Source organism: Rutilus rutilus (assembly GCF_951802725.1).
Source record: "Rutilus rutilus genome assembly, chromosome: 5".
Lineage (NCBI taxonomy): Eukaryota > Metazoa > Chordata > Actinopteri > Cypriniformes > Leuciscidae > Rutilus > Rutilus rutilus.
Window position 1 is genome coordinate 42307960 of NC_140213.1, and position 19483 is coordinate 42327442.

General features: G+C 36.6%; 1 protein-coding gene across 1 annotated transcript; it reads left to right on the top strand.

The window, feature by feature from the left end:
* Window positions 1-1007: 1007 nt before the first annotated feature.
* Window positions 1008-7247, top strand: gnrhr4 (gonadotropin releasing hormone receptor 4). Its single transcript, XM_084409802.1, has 4 exons — window positions 1008-1445; window positions 1801-2503; window positions 4766-4970; window positions 6679-7247. Exons 2-4 carry the CDS (start codon window positions 1955-1957, stop codon window positions 7146-7148), a joined length of 1224 nt encoding a protein of 407 aa, XP_084265928.1. The 5' UTR covers window positions 1008-1445; window positions 1801-1954; the 3' UTR covers window positions 7149-7247.
* Window positions 7248-19483: the final 12236 nt, after the last annotated feature.

A 19483-nucleotide genomic window follows, 5' to 3' on the forward strand; every position in this document is an offset into this window, starting at 1 on the left:
GCACAACTCTTTCCTATTGTTCTGCTATACACTACACACAAAATATGCAGCCTACTTTTGGTTGCATTTTATTTTAAGGTGACGTAGTTACATTGTACTTACTCAAGAAGTACTGAGTAACATTAATTAACTACTTATAGAGTTACAGTTAGGTTTGGTTTAGGGTTAGTTAACTACTTGAAAATTATGCATAATTTACTGTTATTACTATAGTAAATAGTTACATGTAGTAACGTGTAACTACGTCACCTTAAAATAAAGTGTTAACGTACTTTTTCTTCACAAAAACAGTACATAATTTTAGGGCATAGTATAAGTAGGCGAACTGGGAGGCAGTTTAATCGAACCGTTACAGTTGCCTGTATGTAGACTTTTGCCATCTTTGCCATCCAACATTCATTTCTTCAGTGGATTGTAATGTGATTTTATTGTTCTGCAGATGAAACACTGCAAAAATATGTATCTGCAAGAAATTTAAGTAGACAAAAAACTCCAGACAATGAGCTGTGTAAAATTATAAGTGATCTAAAAGCTATATACAGCTTTTTACAGCGGATGTTATTGAAAACACTGAACGTCTATCCTGTCATGGCGCTGCTCTGAATAAGGTCTTAACCTCCAAAGGTTATCGCGAGATGGATTTGAGAACATTTGTTTGGCACAGCGTGAAAATATGCGCTAACCAATTTGTAATCTAATCTTTGTGTTTACAAAAATTAGGTTTGAAAATGCTAATGAAACAGCGTGAATAATTAAGACTCTTCTGTAAGAACTTTGTTTCCTTCGGGGATGAGGGAATCAAATCCCTAGATAAACTCTCCCCGTCCCACCACCGTAATTCGTCCTCTGGTTTAGATGAAATTAGTGAATGTACATTGCTAAACATGGATCACAGCAAGTTCGGCAACACAACTGACCTACGGATGATACATGATGACAATTCAAACTGACACGCGCAGCGAGAGCGAGCGGGGGTGTTGTCACGTGACGCGCGGCGCGAGGGACTTGAAGAGGCGCGCGCTGCAGCAGACGCGCGGACATTCACACATCACTCTCCAACTGAGGTTGCTGTCGGAGATACATACTGATTAATATTGTCTCAAACTTACTTTCTACTGAATTTCCGTTCATTTAAACAGTACTTTCTCCGCTATGTGAAAAAGTGGAGGTTGGTGCATTTTTTGTTGCAAATTAGACTGAATAACTCTCTCACCAAGACGAATGTCACCTTGCGAACAGGTGTCTTGTTGGATGACAAACTACCCATCTGTCTTTGAAATGTTTGAGAAGAGCTACATTTGAACTTGAAGATCGGATTTTAGAAATATATGGATGATATGAAATAACCGAGGTTTTTTTAGACAGTGAGATGAACAAACAACTACTTATTTCAAGGTCATTGGATTTATTTTAATGCTCTGATCATTACAGGAGAAGTGCATCAGGTAAGTCTGAAAATGATTTTAATTATAAAAAAAAAAAAAATCAAAATATGCCGACTGTTAAGTGAGTAGATGGGACATGTTTTCGACTTTTAATGCTTATTCTAAAACCATCAAAAAATGCATGCTTGCATAGTGTTTTAGCAATGCATTTATTTAAACAGTAAAGGAGAGTAGCCTAATCATTATCAAACTTGCATGACTGTAATGCAAATTTATGATGGTAAATTTATTTTCAGTTATAATGGCAATTTTTGTAATTGTGAAATGCATTATGCTGATGGCCTGGCCTTAATTGCCAGTTTAATACCTGAATAAAATACTCAAAATTTTCTTTTCTTTTTAAATCCCACTTTAGAACTGTCAAATAAAGGAGCTTTTTCCAGGTACTATCACTGTCTATCACTCCCCTGGAATCATCATCATCATCATCATCATGGATAGTCTGTAAACCTCATTGTGCAGCAGGTAGCCGAACGAATGCAGCAAACACACACTTTTGCTCTTTAGTAATGAATGACAGCTCTCCAACATCTGAGAACATCATGTTTCAGGAGCTGACTGCAGATGCTCTGAACGGCAGTTGTGACTATACCATGCCCACGTGTAACAATGGCACAGGTGAAGCGGCATTGCAGCTGCCCACCTTTTCCATGGCAGCGAAAGTGAGGGTGACAATTACCTTCACTCTTTGCGCAGTGTCAGCTGTGTGCAACCTCGCAGTGCTGTGGGCTGCCAGCACCAATAACAAGCGCAAATCCCATGTGCGAATTTTAATCATGAACCTCACCGTTGCCGACCTGCTGGTGACTTTCATCGTGATGCCGGTGGATGCTGCTTGGAACATTACGGTTCAGTGGTTGGCGGGGGACCTTGCTTGCAGATTGTTAATGTTTCTGAAGCTCGTGGCTATGTACTCCTGTGCGTTCGTGACTGTGGTCATCAGCCTTGACAGGCAGTCGGCCATTCTCAACCCTCTGGCCATCAATAAGGCTAAAAAGAAGAACAAAGTAATGCTGAGTGTGGCCTGGGTGATGAGTTTTGTACTCTCTGTCCCTCAGGTGAGGAGCTGCTTGAGTGATTTTTCGTGTTTTTCTTTGTGCCTTATCTTGGTGCATTACTCAAATTCACAAGAACCCCCAGAGTCTGGCGTAAGTAACACCCTGAATCATATCGAGAGATCAAAAGGAAAAGGACAGGCCGTTGAACTACTTGCCTTCTTGAGCTTAGACTTGAAATATTAATATTTGTTCATATTTAATCAGATTTTAAACCACAAATGCGTTCACTCTAAATTAAAAATGTATTCAAATTTTTTTACTCTTTTTGTTGAAGTCTGCTATACAGTTTTTAAAACGGATGAAAAATTACAGTTCTGTCATAATTTACTCACCCTCATGTTTGACCTTCTTTCTTCCATGGAACACGAAAGAAGAAGTAATGTCCAAACTGCTTCAAGTTCGTCAAGTACTGTGTGTGTGTGTGTGTGTGTGTTTAAATCATTGGTCACATTCATTCCATCTTTGATCTCATTTACATTAAATGACACTTCACAACATGCTTGTAGTCACTTATCTAATGCCATATATACGTCAGAATGCACCAAATTTGAACATGCGCATATTAAAATCATCATAAAAGACATGAAAACCATGGCAGAAGGAAATAGCGAACCTTATTGTCCCTCACACAAGGAAACCACCACTTGACCATTCTGCAAACTGAAAAATCTGCATACTGTCTCCTGTGTTTTACGGAAGTAATAAAGTCATACATGTGTGGAACAATATCAGGGTGAGTAAACGATGACAGAATTATTTTTTTGGGGGGGTGAACTATCCCTTTAATGTATTACTGTATTTTTTGTACCGTACATATTCACACAACTGTTTTCCCTTGGCAAATTATCTTTTAGATCATATCGACAATCACGTTTCAAATCAGTAACGTATTCAGTTTTCTCCCTTGACCTGTTGTAACGTTAGAATCAGAGCTATGAAGTGTTGCAAAATTCATAGATGTTCATAGATTAGTTCAGCAATTATAGTGCTGAGAGCGTTTTCATCAGCCCTTTAATTTAAGCTCAGATTTAACATAATGACTGGTGCGGAGACACGTTACTCAACATTACCAACACTCATTCACACACGCAGGTTCAGGTTGAAACCCCACTGGGATAGAAAAACATGAACACACACACAGACACACATGTCCACATTTCCATAGACATAATGATTTTTATACTGTACAAATTGTATATTCTATTCTCTTACCCTAAACTTACCGATCACAGAAAACTTTCTGCATTTTTAGATTTTCAAAAAAACATAACTTAGTATGATTAAGCTTTTTTTTTCCCTGATGGGAAATTTTTTTCATTTTGTCCCCATAATGTAGGGTATACCTGAACCCCCCCCCCCCCCCCCCCCCCACACACACACACACACTAAATTATGCAGTTTGTAAGTCAATTAGATGTTTTTAAATTTGACGTTCTTAAATCAGCTCACAAATGATATTCAATATATAAGAAAACGCTCTGCAACCTTCAGTTACAAGATCTGAAATGTTCAAGATGATTGCAGCAAGAATTACTGTGGAATGACTGTTAATTAGGGCTGATTCTCAATCAGAGGAGGTGTACACATTTTAAAAGACTGCACAGTTGAAGTAATACATGCAGAGACCTCTTTATTTGCTTCTCCTGATGAAGTGGAGCGTTTAAAATCAGTGTGCTTTCAAGTTTGGAGAAGGCAGCAAGCTAAAAGAATGAGGCCATATTACAAGCACCAAAACTCCACAGTGAAACACATTACGACAGCAGATTGTCATTTCAGAAAGGTATGATTGAAGATACAGGGTCACAATGGGCCAAAGCGGATATTTTGTTGTCATTTGTTTTTCCAATTGTTTTTGTGAATCACTTCTGAGGCAAAGGGACAGATGGCTTTAGCCTGTATGTCAGTATGCCAGTCTTCATTTGGCAATTGGCAATCTCCTTGTCATAGATAGAATATGTAGTCAGACCTCATAATATTTATGAAATGTTCTGCAAAAGAGCGATCCTGGGAACACTGACTGAATCCTGAGCTTTTAGCTGAAGGGGATGTATGCCACATCTAATTTGCAGCGCTGTTCACTTGATTAGTTGGCTGTGGATAGCATTGAATAGTCAATTAGAGTTCAGGGCTAATTTTCCAAAATTACCAATTAGTCATTTTGACAGCTTCTAAATCAAGCTAGTGTGTAATTGTTTCTTAGTTTTTTTGATAGAGTACAGTAGTTGTTATTGTAATCTGCTGATTTGCTGAATTCCCCAACAGATGTTTCTGTTTCACAATGTGACCATCACGGTGCCAGCCAATTTCACTCAGTGCACCACCCGTGGGAGCTTTGTCAAACACTGGCAGGAGACCATTTACAATATGTTCACTTTCATTTGCCTCTTCCTGATACCTCTGGCCATCATGATCTGCTGCTACACGAGGATCTTGGTGGAGATCTCCCGAAGGATGTCCAAAGGAAACAGTAAGTGGAGTTACATTTGAAAGGAGGCTAATGTTGAATTCTGCATTAATGGCGGTGTCACCATATGAATTAGTGTGTTCAAAGTATTGAGCTTCAGAAATGTCGTGTTTAAATGACTAAAATGAAAATGTACATACCCTGATAAAATATTACTCCAAGCAAAGTGCATCTCTTTCCAGACGGATCATGGAATTCTTAGAGTTGTTATCCGATCATCGAGTTGTTAACTGCTGCAGTCAGATTTACAGATGAATCATTCAGTGTGATTTGCAACACTCTCAGGTTCACATGCTCCAGAGTTAATCTTTGAATTCTGGATCAAACCCTAAATTGACAAAGAACATTTATAGCGAGCATTGTGAACCCACAGAACCTGATCTAAATCGGGTTGAATTTGTTTGCTTTTGTCAACTCTGAACCTTCTCTGAAAGTCAGAGTTCGTTGAACTAGCTTCGTGTAACTGGTCTTGATTTCTTCACTTAAAATAACAATCTATGACATTTTTTCCTGAAATGGAGTAATGGAGTATAAAAATAAGATATTGTGCATTTGAATGAAGTGTAAAAGTAATATTTGAAAAATATATATTCTGACATCATTTACTCAACCATATGCCGTTCCAAACCTGTATCATTTTCTTCTGTGGAACACAAAACTGAGTGTTTTTTGTTCATACTAAGAGTCAATGGGGTCCAATCATGTCATTATATGGAGTCATAATATTCAGCTGAAAGATTCTTCAGAATATCTGCTTTTGAGCTCCACAGACAAAAGTCATTCAGTTTTGGAATTACATGAGGGTGGGTGAATGATAACAGAATTTTAATAATAGAGTAAACTATCCCTTTAAAGGGATAGTTCACCCAAAAATGAAAATTCTGTCATCATTTACTCTCCCTCAAGTTGCTCCAAAACTGTATGACTTTCTTTCTTCTGCTGAACACAAAAGAAGATATTTTGAAGAAAGTCGGTAACCAAACGACTGATGGACCCCATTGACCCCATTGACTTGAAAAAAAATAATACTATGGATGTCAATGGGGACCAGCAACTGTTTAATTACCAACCTTCTTTAAAATATCTTATTTTGTGTTTTGCAGAAGAAAGGAAATCATACAGGTTTGGAACAACTTGAGGGAGAGTAAATGATGACAGAATTTTCATTTTTGGGTGAACTATCCCTTTAAGTCCAGAAAACATAACAAAACAACAAAAAAATATATATATATATATTTACTGCACATTTGTGACCCTGGACCACAAAACCAGTCTTATGTGTAATTTTTTAAAAATTGAGATTTATACGTCATCTGAAACCTGAATACATATTCTTTCCATTGATGTATGGTTTGTTAGGATAGGACAATATTTGTCCGAGATACAACTATTTGAAAATCTGGAATCTGAGGGTACAGAAAAATCGAAATATTGAGAAAATCGACTTTAAAGTTGTCCATTTCTATTGCCGATACTGCTGCATCCATTCACAAAAATAAAGGTTTTATATATTTAAGGTGGGAAATTTACAAAATATCTTCATGGAACATGATCTTTACTTAATATCCTCATGATTTCTGGCATAAAAGAAAAATCTATAATTTTGACCCATACAATGTTTTGTTGGCTATTGCCACAAATATACCCGTGCAACATAAGACTGGTTTTGTGATCCAGGGTCACATTTATAAAAATCTTCTCGCTTTTACAGTCTCTTCAAAGGAAATCCACTTACGGCGTTCCAACAGCAACATCCCAAAGGCCCGTATAAGGACTTTGAAAATGAGCATAGTCATTGTGACGTCTTTCATAGTTTGTTGGACACCGTACTACTTGCTGGGTCTCTGGTACTGGTTCCTTCCTGACGACTTAGAAGAGACTGTTTCTCACTCACTGACTCACATACTGTTTATTTTTGGACTTTTTAATGCAATTCTGGATCCCATCACTTATGGCCTCTTCACCATCCATTTCCGCAAAGGACTGAAGCGTTACTGTCGCAACGCGGCTGTACTCACAGAGTCAGAAAATAACTCCATCATGACGGGCTCATTGAAATGCTCACCATCTCCGTTTCACATGAAAAGAGTGACCCAGACGAGTCCAAGAGCTGACCCAGAGCAGAATATGGTGGATGGGGAAGATAAGAAGCCAGCTGCCAAAAAAAAAACCAAGGAATAGTGGCAACCCTACCAATTCAGCCTTGAAAATGTCATTTGATTAGAGATACGGATGTGACAAGGCAAATCTTGTACTGGCTGTCTAGCTGCTCACAATAACAATGAGACAACACATTCACTGATGAGCTGCGTAAATTATTCATGTTATATTTAACACCTATCTATTTTCTTGATTCAGGTGATTACGTTTTGGAATCATTTTCTCTTTCATAAATATGCCAATCATGTTTTGTTTCTGCAGATTAATTAGAACGTTGCTACTTGTGGCTTTTGTTGAAAATGTCATTTACATCAAGGGTTTTATCTCGTACAAATTCAAGTAGTTCAGCATCTCCACCTGCTATCATAAAGGGCATCGCTCTTGAATGGCTTGTTAGTGAGGAAATTACTTTCATCTACAAACAAATAAGATGTGTGAATTTAGCGTTCTGAGATATTACAAATGCAAAGTAATGTACAATGGTTTTTTAATAGTTTTCTGGTGTTAATTGGAAACATTCAATAGGACCATTTCAGGAATCCTAACCCAGCCTCTTAAGATGGTATCGGTTAATGTGTAGACTTTTTATTGAATAGATTCAGAATCACAGCCTCAAGAGGTCCTGCATTTGAAATCTGTGCTATTATAACAGGGCAGCCTGATCTCATGAGAATCTATATTTATTCATATGTGGCCAGGGGATCACAGGTGTTTACATGCTCGCATATAGGCCGTATGTGCAATATGGATGTAATGACAGCATCTAAAATCTAAAAGTATTTATGTATGCGTAGCATTTTAAACATAAAAATCTTTCTGAATTCTTATACGCTGTAAAAAAAAGTTGCCTTAACTTTTTAAGTACAATCAACTTAGATGTTTAAGTGATTTCAACTTAAATTACATTAAACTTGTATAACTTCATTTTTTTTTATTGTTAAAGGTATAGTGGAGGATCTTTCCGAATTTTAGATAAGACCCGCCCTCTCCACTTTTTGAATAAGTTTGATTGATTCACCAGAATGATTGACAATTAGGAGGACCAATAGTATAGGTGATCCACCCGGAAGTAAAAAAATCCTCCGCTATACCTTTAAAGCAATATAAAATATATTTTGTCATAACTTATGTATCATATTTTTTTACAGTATAGTTTTATAAATGTATTTGTACAGTACATTTTACAATTATTCATCTTTTTTAGCCCACCCCTACCATAAATCTAACCACTCTTCAAAATATTATAGAAACGTAATAGGCAGATAAATGTACACTGGCAATAATTTTAGACACAATGTACTATTATACAATACCATTCAAAAGTTTAAGGTCAGTAAAAAAAACATTTTAAATAAATTATACATTTTATTAGCTATGATGCATTAAATTGATCAAAACATTTAGAATTTATCTGTTTCAAATACATGCTGTTCTTTCTATTCATCCAAGAATCCTGGGGGAAAATGGTTTCCAAAAGATAAAATTGTAAGCGCCACAACTGTTTTCAACATTGAATATATTAAGAAATGTTACATCATATTATAATGATTTCTGAAGGATCATGTGACACTGAAGACTGAGGAGTAATGATGCTGAAAATTCAGCTGTGACATCACACAGGAATAAACTGCATTTTAAAAAAAAAGGTATTTTAAAATGTAATAATATTTCATAATATCACTCTTATTCCTGTTTTTTTTATCAAATAAATGCACCCCGTAATGTGTTTTTGAAACATCCTACAAAAACCTTTGACATGAGTTCAGTCTGTTCATACGCATAATGCTTGAATTTTAGATGCTGTCAATACTTATACAAATAAATGTACAAATAACATAAAATATAGAATCACACTTTACATGCAAATACCGACGAATGTTTATGAAGAAAAAGGTTGTACTCTGGCCAACACATACTATCACGTCCCTTGCAGTTGCAACAAGGAGAACTATTTAGCTTTAAAATGAGATTGGATGCATGAGTGTGTGGTGAATGTGTTTACATCATACTTCTCAGGGAAGGTGCTTCTTTTGTCACAGGGTATTGAAGTCCAACTGGAGACTGACAAACTGTAAAGCTTTCTTTTTAATGTCAGGTGAAAACTGTCATCTCTGTTGATGTGATGTTATTATGTTCTGTACGTAATAATCAACATGTTTGAGAGTGTATTTCTGAGAGTCACGTGACATCCTCTAGTTGTGCTTCTTGTGTTAGCCGTGTCACTGCGGGGTGTGCGTAGGCCTTAATGACCCAGATTTTCAAGCTCAGTAAATGTAATAGCCCTGCGAGAATGTGTACTTGAGAAGGGGAAATGAAAGGGGAGTGAGTCAAAGTGAAGTGAAGATCTATACACTTGCACGTAAAGTGCATCGCCATTAAGTGAACCATAGCTGCACTTTCATATTCCATACAAATGGAAACATTAGGTACACGTTGAGTCTTGGAGAAACAGTGCCTGGTGTTTTTGCAGTTTAAAATGTATTTAGGCATCGTCTGCCAAATTTACTCATTATATCCATTATAAATATTAGCCGAATAAGACATTACATGGGCGAAATACATTATTGAATGATGTTATATGGTATTTATATGAACTGTTGTCATTGATCTAAAGAAGAGAGGTTACTTGCCGTGTTAAAACCTTATTTAAATGCATGATGCCAACAATGTGTTTTTGAGAAAGAAGAAAGGAAAAGTTGTTATTTTCTTTTGTTGTGCATGATATATGATAATGTTGTATTGTGTGTCATTATGTTGTCTGTTTTGGTTCATGTGGAGCAGTAAAAAACATATTGCTTTTATTTACAATCTCCTCGTTTCTTTTAATTAGCTAGAATGAGTTAGTTTTTGTTTATAATTGACCCACAACTTGTTGAAGATCATGATAAAAGGTTTAAACAACTATATGATGATTTCTAACCATTCTGTTAATGGATTCATATTCAGACATTCATATTCATAATAGATTCTAACCTAAGTGACTTGTAATAAATGTGAAAGAACGTTCAAGTACGTCCACTCTTTTATATTCCCTCTTCAAAGTTTTTAGGATACTGCATGGTTCTTTGCATTTTAGCCAAGAACAAACTCATGTTTGGCTGTAATATAGGCTCTAGAGTTGGCTTCATGGTTCTTTTCGTGATAGGTTTCTTCAGAACCAGTGTATTGGTTTCTGGGTTATTCAAAGCAGCAGCAACAGTGTTTCTATTTTCATTTTTATTTTTTATGAACTAATAAAAAAAGGTTTTTCTATGATATCAGACAGTAAAATCCTGTTTGGTTCAAACTTGCACCTTTAAAGCTGTCTAGAATCTTTAATTCTAGCTGAAGATAAGTCGAAATGTCAGTGGTACAGTTTTCATGTGATAAATGTAAATATGTCTTGAAGCTTTGTTCAGGGACAATAGTAACGACTGACAGCTGTGGTTTAATTCAGTGTAGGTGTAGATCTTTATTACTGAAGTGAGTGACAGTGACACAGCTGATAAAGATCAATTTTGAAAAGACAGAACTGACACTACTGGCCTGGCAGCAGAATACAGCGTTTTTAGTCTTTTTCACGGATCCGTGTGAATGGGGATCGTTTTGACAACGTTGTCATTTATATGTGAAAACCGCAAAGGAAAAACGTTTCCATTTTTAGTACATTGTTGTCGTTTAAACCTACCCTAAAACTGCCGGAATCTCGTATCAAATGCAACTTGCACCATCTAGCATCTCAGTCATTGATAGACATGCAAATGACCTCAAAAGACTTCAGTATTAAAGGAACCGTAAGTAAGATTGTGGCCAAAACTGGTACTGCAATCACTTTCAAATTACTGTAGAGCGGTGTATCTCCTCCCCCTCCCCCCTGACTCAAGGTTGCCAGATAGGCTGCAGGATCCAGCAGGAACGTAGGCTGCTACAAGGAGCTTCCAATGGCAAGTGACGAGTCCTACACAGTAAGGTTTTTTTTCTGTTAATTATGTTTATGCTTCATGAGAGATGTTTTGCGTATTTCGGATTCATAACGAGGTCTTTTAGGTTTCGTAACGTTAGACATTTTTTATCCGACACGTTTGTAGCTGCAGCTGTGGTAACTAGAGTAGAGCTGGCAACCCGGATGCCAAAACACTACTGACTTTGTGATTGGTAGATAGGTGGAGGGTGGGGCATCAGGCCAAAACACAACATCAACATCAGTTGAGGGCTGCAACTTCACTTTTAAATGACAATATCCTGGCCGGACTACTGTTGTCAGTGATATAAGTATTTATTTTCTTAATGTCTTAATGTCTAGTGACATATCAGGGCCATTTTATGATTAATTGAAATACATTTCTTACATACGGTTCCTTTAATATTACTGTAATATTATTGCAGTGTTCGTTTTCTTTCTAGGTCGATTGTTTTGTACATTGCAATATGCAATATGACTATTTTTTACTTAATGCAACCTTAAGATAATACGCTGTAGGTAAAATGATGAAATTCCATTTAATTTACAAAACATTGTCTCAGTGATAAATAGTATGGTATGTGCTTTTGCTCAATTGTAAGTCAATGTGAATAAATGCATCAGCTAAATAAATTATAAAAATGTATTTAGGATGTACTAAAAATACAACAGAATACAATAGCCTATGGTTCCTCTTAAGATTTCATCCTTATCTTGCCCTCATATTTCAAATGGAGTTTTTTTGTACCACCTACGCCACTTTGGCTTGATCTGTGGGGATTGTAAAGCACTTTTCTTTGCAAAGCTGCTTTGGAGCTATTTGCAAAAGCACCACACACACAAAAGAAGTTTGAATTGAATGTAATTATTGATCCTTCCCACGACCTCTTTTCCAGGGCAGATATTTGTGCACATTAAACAGCATCCAAGGAGTCCAATGTTAAGGGGCAAACCTTTAAAACATTAGAACTTAAGGAATTTGATTTAAGTTATGTGTTTATGCATAAAAAGAAAAAAAAAATCTACAAAGACTTAACAAAATGGCTATTGCAGGCTTTCAAATCTTAGATAACTCACTTGCAAGATCATATTTGTATTTTGGGAAAAAATATAGTTTTTCTTCTCACTTTCAAATGCCAAATAGCCTTAATTATAGAATAACCCAGATACAGATGGTTTTTAGGTTGGTTCTGGGGTGAAGTCTTTGAAGGTGTCCAGTGGGAAGTGTTCACAGAGATTGCAACTTACTTGATTTTTTTAAGAAACCTCTCAACTAATGTTTGGCAATGAGCATGGACATATGCAACCTTCATCTCTACTTCTTTTAAAGAAGACCTATACCAATTTTTTTAGTTTTATGTTGCTTTTTGAGCACGAAAAAGTTCTGCAAAGTTACAAAACACAAAGGGTGTTATTCTCTATATCAGTTAGGACCGTTTCCGAACTGCCTAAAGTAGGGGGTGGTTCGAGGCCTGGTTGAGTTGGATTAGTATAGTGTGTTGAGATTCGCCACTATGGTAAGGGGAAACACGCTCAAAGTGGTTGATCCATCAAAGCACACTGGTCCAGCTGACCAATCAGAGCTCAATTAGACTGGAACTAAACAGAGCGCTACTGACAGACTGGGAAGAGAGGTGCTGCAACTTAAGAGCATAATATGGCTTCTTTAAGAAGGAGTTTTCTCATTACTACTACTACTACTACTAATTTGACCAAGAGAAAGCAACACAAGCTAAGAAAGCATAATGGTAGACTATATCCATGCTTCCCCTCTCTACATAAATGAGTGCACATTTCAGATGAGAGAAGACCAACTGGACACATAAACCAAGGCAAGGAGTCTGCTCACAAACAGAAGGTGCACAGCTGGTGCAGACACTACAACAAGGCTCTTAAAATCATATAGGGTATTGAAGATTTCAGGAGGGACCCCTTATATCCAGACAGTCTTGACATCAATAGCTTGATTGACACCTCTATTTAGTCTTTCAATTACCAGGGGATCGTAATTTATCCTAACATGAACTTTGTCTCTATGTGACAGAAGGCTCAATATAAAGATGTATGTAGTTTCTGTGACCTATTGAAAAAATTCAATCTGTTGTAGGATTTAGTGGCCTAGTGTGCCTCATCCTATCATCGACATGACTGTTTTCCTGTTGCCTTCAGCCAATCCATAAAACTTTTTACATATTACAGTGCCTTGCAAAAGTATTAACACCCCCTTTTTTGAAGCCTTATCCGCTTTATGTTACCTTTTTCACATCAATCTACACTACACCATAATGAAAAATAAAAATACAATTTTTGATACCTGCAAATAAATGAAATAAGCAATGAAGCCAACCAGTTTTAAGATCTCTTGAACGTAGTGGCCAATCAGTGGTTTGTTCAGCGTTGCTCGCGAATCCTCTTATTAACAAAGTGTAGACACAATGTAAAAAAGAGTTTCATTGTGCAGTGTAGACAACTTTATTGATTATAATGGAACTTTGTGAGATCGTGAACGGAGATGAGCGACAGGTTTTTAGTGGACCTTTGCACGCTTTCTAAGTTATATAGTTAACCATTCAGAATTTGAATACAAGTCGACACATAACGGTAATTTATATTAAGTTATCAAACAGCTAATAATGGGATGCTGTTACTCAAACCATGTTCTGTGTCAAGATAGAAAACAATTATTTTAAATTGTAATAAACTGACTTATTTCAAAAACAAAAAAAATACCTACCTCATACCTTTGAATGCTTTGAGTATGTGTATATTATTTTTTCTGCCCTTCTGAGGATAAAAACCTTTATTAATATGTCAGCCCAACATCCTTCACATTCAATTCTTGGAGGAAGTGGGCGATTTATCCTACCCATCACTTTTCTCATCACCTTGGGCTCAAAGGATAAGGAGGCGACCCAGTGCAGGGCTGTGTTTGGGGCACTTGTAAAGATCCTGGGGAAAAATAAAAATGACTCAGCTGAACTAAAATTGAGAAAATCTACAAACCAAGTTGTTTGAACTCTTTAAAAGTTGGTTATGGTAAAGTGAAAGTGAAGTAAAGTAAAGGTATGGATGCCCAATTTGTCCTCTGCATTTAACTCATCCAAGTTCGCTCACACACATTAGAAGCTGTGAGTAGTGAACACACACACTGCAAATTGTGGACACACACCCAGAGGCCGGAGCAGTGGGCAACCATTTGCTGCTGAGCCCGGGGAGCAATTTGAAGTTGAGTGTCTTGCTCAAGGGCACCTCAGTCATGGGTGGAAGAGAGTGCTGTTCATTCACTCCCCCACCAGTATTGAGAATCAAACACGCAACCTTCAGGTTACAAGGCTGACTCTCTAATCATTAGGCCATGACTGCCCAAGGCTAAACCAATTAAAGACTCCAAGGGCCTCAATTATCAATCTAACGTAGAAACGAGTGCAGAAATCAACTTACGACAGGGTTCACATGTGATTCATGAAACAATCCCTTCGTACAAATGATCAGACGTTGAAAACATTCACAATTTAAAGGGGTCCTATTATGCCATTTTACGAAGTCTTGATTTTGTTTTTGGGGGGTACTAGAATATGCTTCAATGCTTGATTGTTCAAAAAACACATTATTTTTCACACATTATTACAGCATCCCTCTCCCGGTCTGACTTGAATGCGCTGAGCAGTTCCTGTTTCGATGAAGCCCCTCCTTCTAAAATATGAAATGTTCGGGAAATGTCACGCCCCTTACCCTTTCATCTGCTCAGGTGTAAATATTAAGGATGCAGTCAATTTCAAACCAATTCAAGTCTGATACAGAATTAAGAATGTTAACAAACAAGAGGATCGAGCAGAACGGATTTCATGCACGGACTTTGCAAGCACGGATATCACAGGACGTTTCAGAGTGGTATGTTTTTTTTTATACATTTTAGATATAATGTTATACACCATTTAATCATGACACTTGTTGGAAAACTATGGTAAAACAAACAGTAATCGGTCACAAAACCATGGCTAATTTTGAAGTTGTGTATCCTAATTTTTGAGAAAAAGCAAAAGCTACAGTAAACACTATATCAACACTAATGTTGGCTAGCAGGCGAGCAGAGGCAAACAGCTTTGTCCTGTACTTACATCGTAGCAAGAACATACAACTTATAATTGTAACTGTTTTTAGAAAACGCAACAAGAAATAATAAGACACACTTTGATCCACAAAAAAACAGACTGTCCTGACAAACTGCTCCGTTTCAGGAGAAGCTTTTGTGTGTAATATAGTATAGCCTTCATTGTATTCTCGTAAAATGTGCAGCACACAGATAAACGTTGGGGGAATAATGTTCAGGAACCTTAGGAAGGTCAAACAAATATGAGTTTTGGAAAAGGGGTGGAAAAAACAGCATCTCATAGCGTCGACATAGTGACAACACTGTCTTCACTAATGCAGGACCACCATTTTTTGCGTATTCCGTGGGCGGAGATTATTTAAATGAGTGACATTTATTACTATACTTATTCATATTTTGGATAGGCTACCATTCATGTCCATGTTGATAAATGCCACATTTTGAGGGGTAACGTTTTCTGTCGTACATTTGTTTCATAAATGAGGGCCCAAGTGTTTTTCTGTTATAGAGAAACTAGTGTGTAAACCTTTATCCTTGTTACAAATATTTAAAGTAAAAGTCTGTACTGAGGCTTGCTATTTGATTCATTTTAAAGCAGATTTGATTTGTTTAGTTTTTTTAAGCTTTTTTTGTATAAATCCTTTTAATTTGATGAAAACTGGTCTAAATCAACATTCCCTGCATGTGGGATCACACTTGATATGCTTCTAGTGCTTCTATCATTTAAAGCTCATAGCCCCTCTTGGTCTTTTCAAAATAGATCATTAGGATTTATATGCCTGGAGGGTCAAGTCACTGAATCAATGCTTTTAAGACCACACTATTTTTGGAGAGGAGCATAGGTTTGCATTGAAATTGCATTTCAGTGCAACTTGACAAACTTAAACTAACTGTGTATGACTCCTGTATTTCAGAAACATGAAAGTTGAAAGCTGCTGCCTCAGTATAGACTTAAATGAATCACTATCTGCTATATATATCTGCTACAATACAAACAAAGGGACACTCAGATACAATTAAAGATTCTAAGAGCATGCTTTCATGAACTATTGCAATCATATGGAAGATATTTTAAACAACTGAAGAGGTCTGAAATGAGAGGCCTCGTACCGCCTACATCATAGCATCTGCTTTGTACCGCCCTGACAAAAAAAATAAAGAAAGAAACAATCATTTGATTAGATAGCAATTCTACATAGAGGACACTCTATACTGATACGCTATACTGCTGAGGAGCACACAATTACACAATTGACTCTTCTTGAGGCTTTAGTGTTTATCATTGAGAAGCTGACAGAATGCAGAAGCTTAGCAGTGCTCTTTTTTTTACTTGAGTAAAAGAGGTTTACGGTACAGGCTTGGAAAAATAGCCTTTAAAAAAAACTCTCTGGGAACGTAAACAACAAAATGATTCAGAGCAGGGTTCAGGAACAAAGATGAGCAGAGTATCAGATAGGATGCAATTTTGAAATGCAAATGGCACAATATTCGCAGTCTGAACAGAAATGTTTAATCCCAATCAGAACACCCTCCAGTCTCTCATTCAGCTCATGCTTAGCATTCATGTGTGTTTTGTACACGCAGTTATTTGTGTAACCGGTTTCCTGATTGATGATTTAAAAGAGGATTGCAGTCTATTCTTTGCTTTCGAAATGAGGAAAATCGACCAACATTTCGAGTGACCGTGTTGAGTTAGAAACTCACGTAGCTTTTCTGTTTTTAAGAATATGCAATAAAAACTAAACGTGCACGATGCAACGTATTTTGCGTTTTGCAAAAATTTTGCCACAAGTACGTTTTTTTCTTCTTCTAATGAGCCAGGGCTGGAATAAGGTTTTCAAAACACTTACTCAATGACAATAGCGAGAGAGCGTTGGTACTGTTTTCAATCCAATGACGTTAGCCAATCATAACAGTGGCCGTTTATTGACAAGCCTTAAAAGGAGACGCCCCTTAAAAACAGATCAGTTCAGACAGAGGGGCAGAATGATGATTGAAAATAATTGTTTTTCCACATATATATATATATTTTGAGCAAACAACTTTATTAATAAGTGAGGTTATTATAAGTGAACCTCAAGAAACATATGCATGTCATGACCCCTTTAATATCCTTGTAAAGGTTGAATAATTTTTTTATTGTCTTGGAATAAGCTGATTGGAAATTTCCATTGAATAAATATAATATGGAAAGAAAAGATAAGTGAATGAAAGTGGACCTTTCATCTTATTCCATTAAAAACTATTTTTCACCTGTTTGGATGTCCTGGAATACAAGATGGAGGCAGATATTACTTGGGTACAAAGAGATACTTTGTGTAACACCACTTCGTGCTCCTTGTTGAATTCCTGTTGTCATATAAATGACAGAAAAAAGACATGTAATTTGGTAATCACCTACGGTGGATGGTTTGCATGTCACACCAATGATTAAAAAGGTCTGTAATAGTCAGAAGGATCGGTACAGATTTTAAAGATCTGTCCACTGGATCAGAGAAATAACAAAAAAAAATTCTCCTCCACTTCAAGGAAAGACCGATCGAGTCAGGCTGAACGATTTCAACCTACATGAAAGACTTTGATCATAATAAACAAGGTCCAATATATATTCCATGGAATTCACAGTAGTGAGCTAGTCAAAAAGCACAGCACATTAATTCTAAAAAATAAAAAAAAAAAACACACGAATAAACAGATCTTATTACAAACACAGCCAAATGTCAAACTGTTAATTGCAGTTAGGTTCTCAGAAATGTCTTCAGCAATTACACTTCATGTCAGAACCTGAAGCTTTGATTCTATTACTAATTCAATGGTGGAGTTCTCACTTTATTGCTTTACAATGTCAAGGATTGTCTTTGGGTTGAATATTGGAAACCTCCCATTCCAATCACTGCAGTGCTTTTATTTAGTGAATTATCATGTAAATAACGAATAAATTATGCCAATAATGAAACTGAGAGAACAGAAGATTAAACTTCACAATGATGGGTGTAATCTTTAGTTCATTTGCATGTGTTTGAACGAATAAAGGTCAGTAATATCATGGCTGTATGATCAACTATAACCAGGCGGGAGTAAATGAGGACACAGCTAATTCACTGAAACAGTAGAACAAGAAATGTGTGAGATTTCTAACACACAGACGCAGTCAAGTTTCTGTCTGATGCTCATATCAGCCCACTTGATGTTTGAAATGACCTTTACAAGCCTTTTTAATCACATGGAATTATGATTATTATTTATAGATACATCCATCAGACAGTCACAGAACAAGATTTTAGTTTTTGCAGTTTAATTTAACTTGCATTTTGACTCTGTGTTACTACAGCATGCGTTGAAGAATCAAAACACCATATCACTTGGGCAGGGTGAGACAGATAGAAAAGGGCATCTGAGACCAAGTTATATAAAGAGAAATGTGTTGGTCAAAGTGAAAGGTCTCATGACACACAACACAGCTGAGAGTGTATCTATAAAGAGGGGAGAGTTAGAGGAAAATAGATGAAAGATGACTCACCAATGACACAAACATGGACTTTTCTATCCTGCATTTGAGTCAATGTAGTGTATTCAGAAAACAAAACAGCGTGTTTTCTAACGCAGCAATTTTAATCAAAAGTAATCTGTTTAGACAAACTAGAAAATTACTAGATATTGCCATTACCTTGTCTGTTTTTGCTCCATCAACAAAAATAGTTCACCATATCAGAACCGTCGCAAGTCTTTGAGCAACACAAAGTTATGGTTTAATTTCTCAACGAATCAGCATTTTTGAACAAATCAGTTCTATGAATGATTCAATGACTCGCTTACAGGCGGTGGCTGAGTCTGAAATCGCATACTCTCTATACTTCTTCGGAATAAGTAACTATTTTGTGACTGTTAAAAAAGTATGTTCTGTATAGTGTTAAAAAGTGAAAGTGTGTAGTATTAAAGTTATCAGTTTCTGCCATTCACAAATCATTCCTGTGGCCTGTTAGTAAAATGTCCACTGGATACACACTTCAAAATCTGGAAGTATAGGTAATCTGGGTACTTTTCACGTATACTGTTTTATGAGTACTGTGAGTGTGAATTCAGGCATACTCCTCCTTTCACACTGTTTTTCACCTACTATGTTTCTCCCAATGGAATAATTATTAATCATATGCAGACGGTCACTTCTTTCACTCCAGAATGGATCAGTGTTTCAAATGAATAGGTTAAAAGAATTGTTCATATTCAGTGACTCACTGAAAGGTTCTTAACTGGCATTGATGGTTCCATGAAGAACTTTAAACATCCAAGGAACCTTTCCATCAC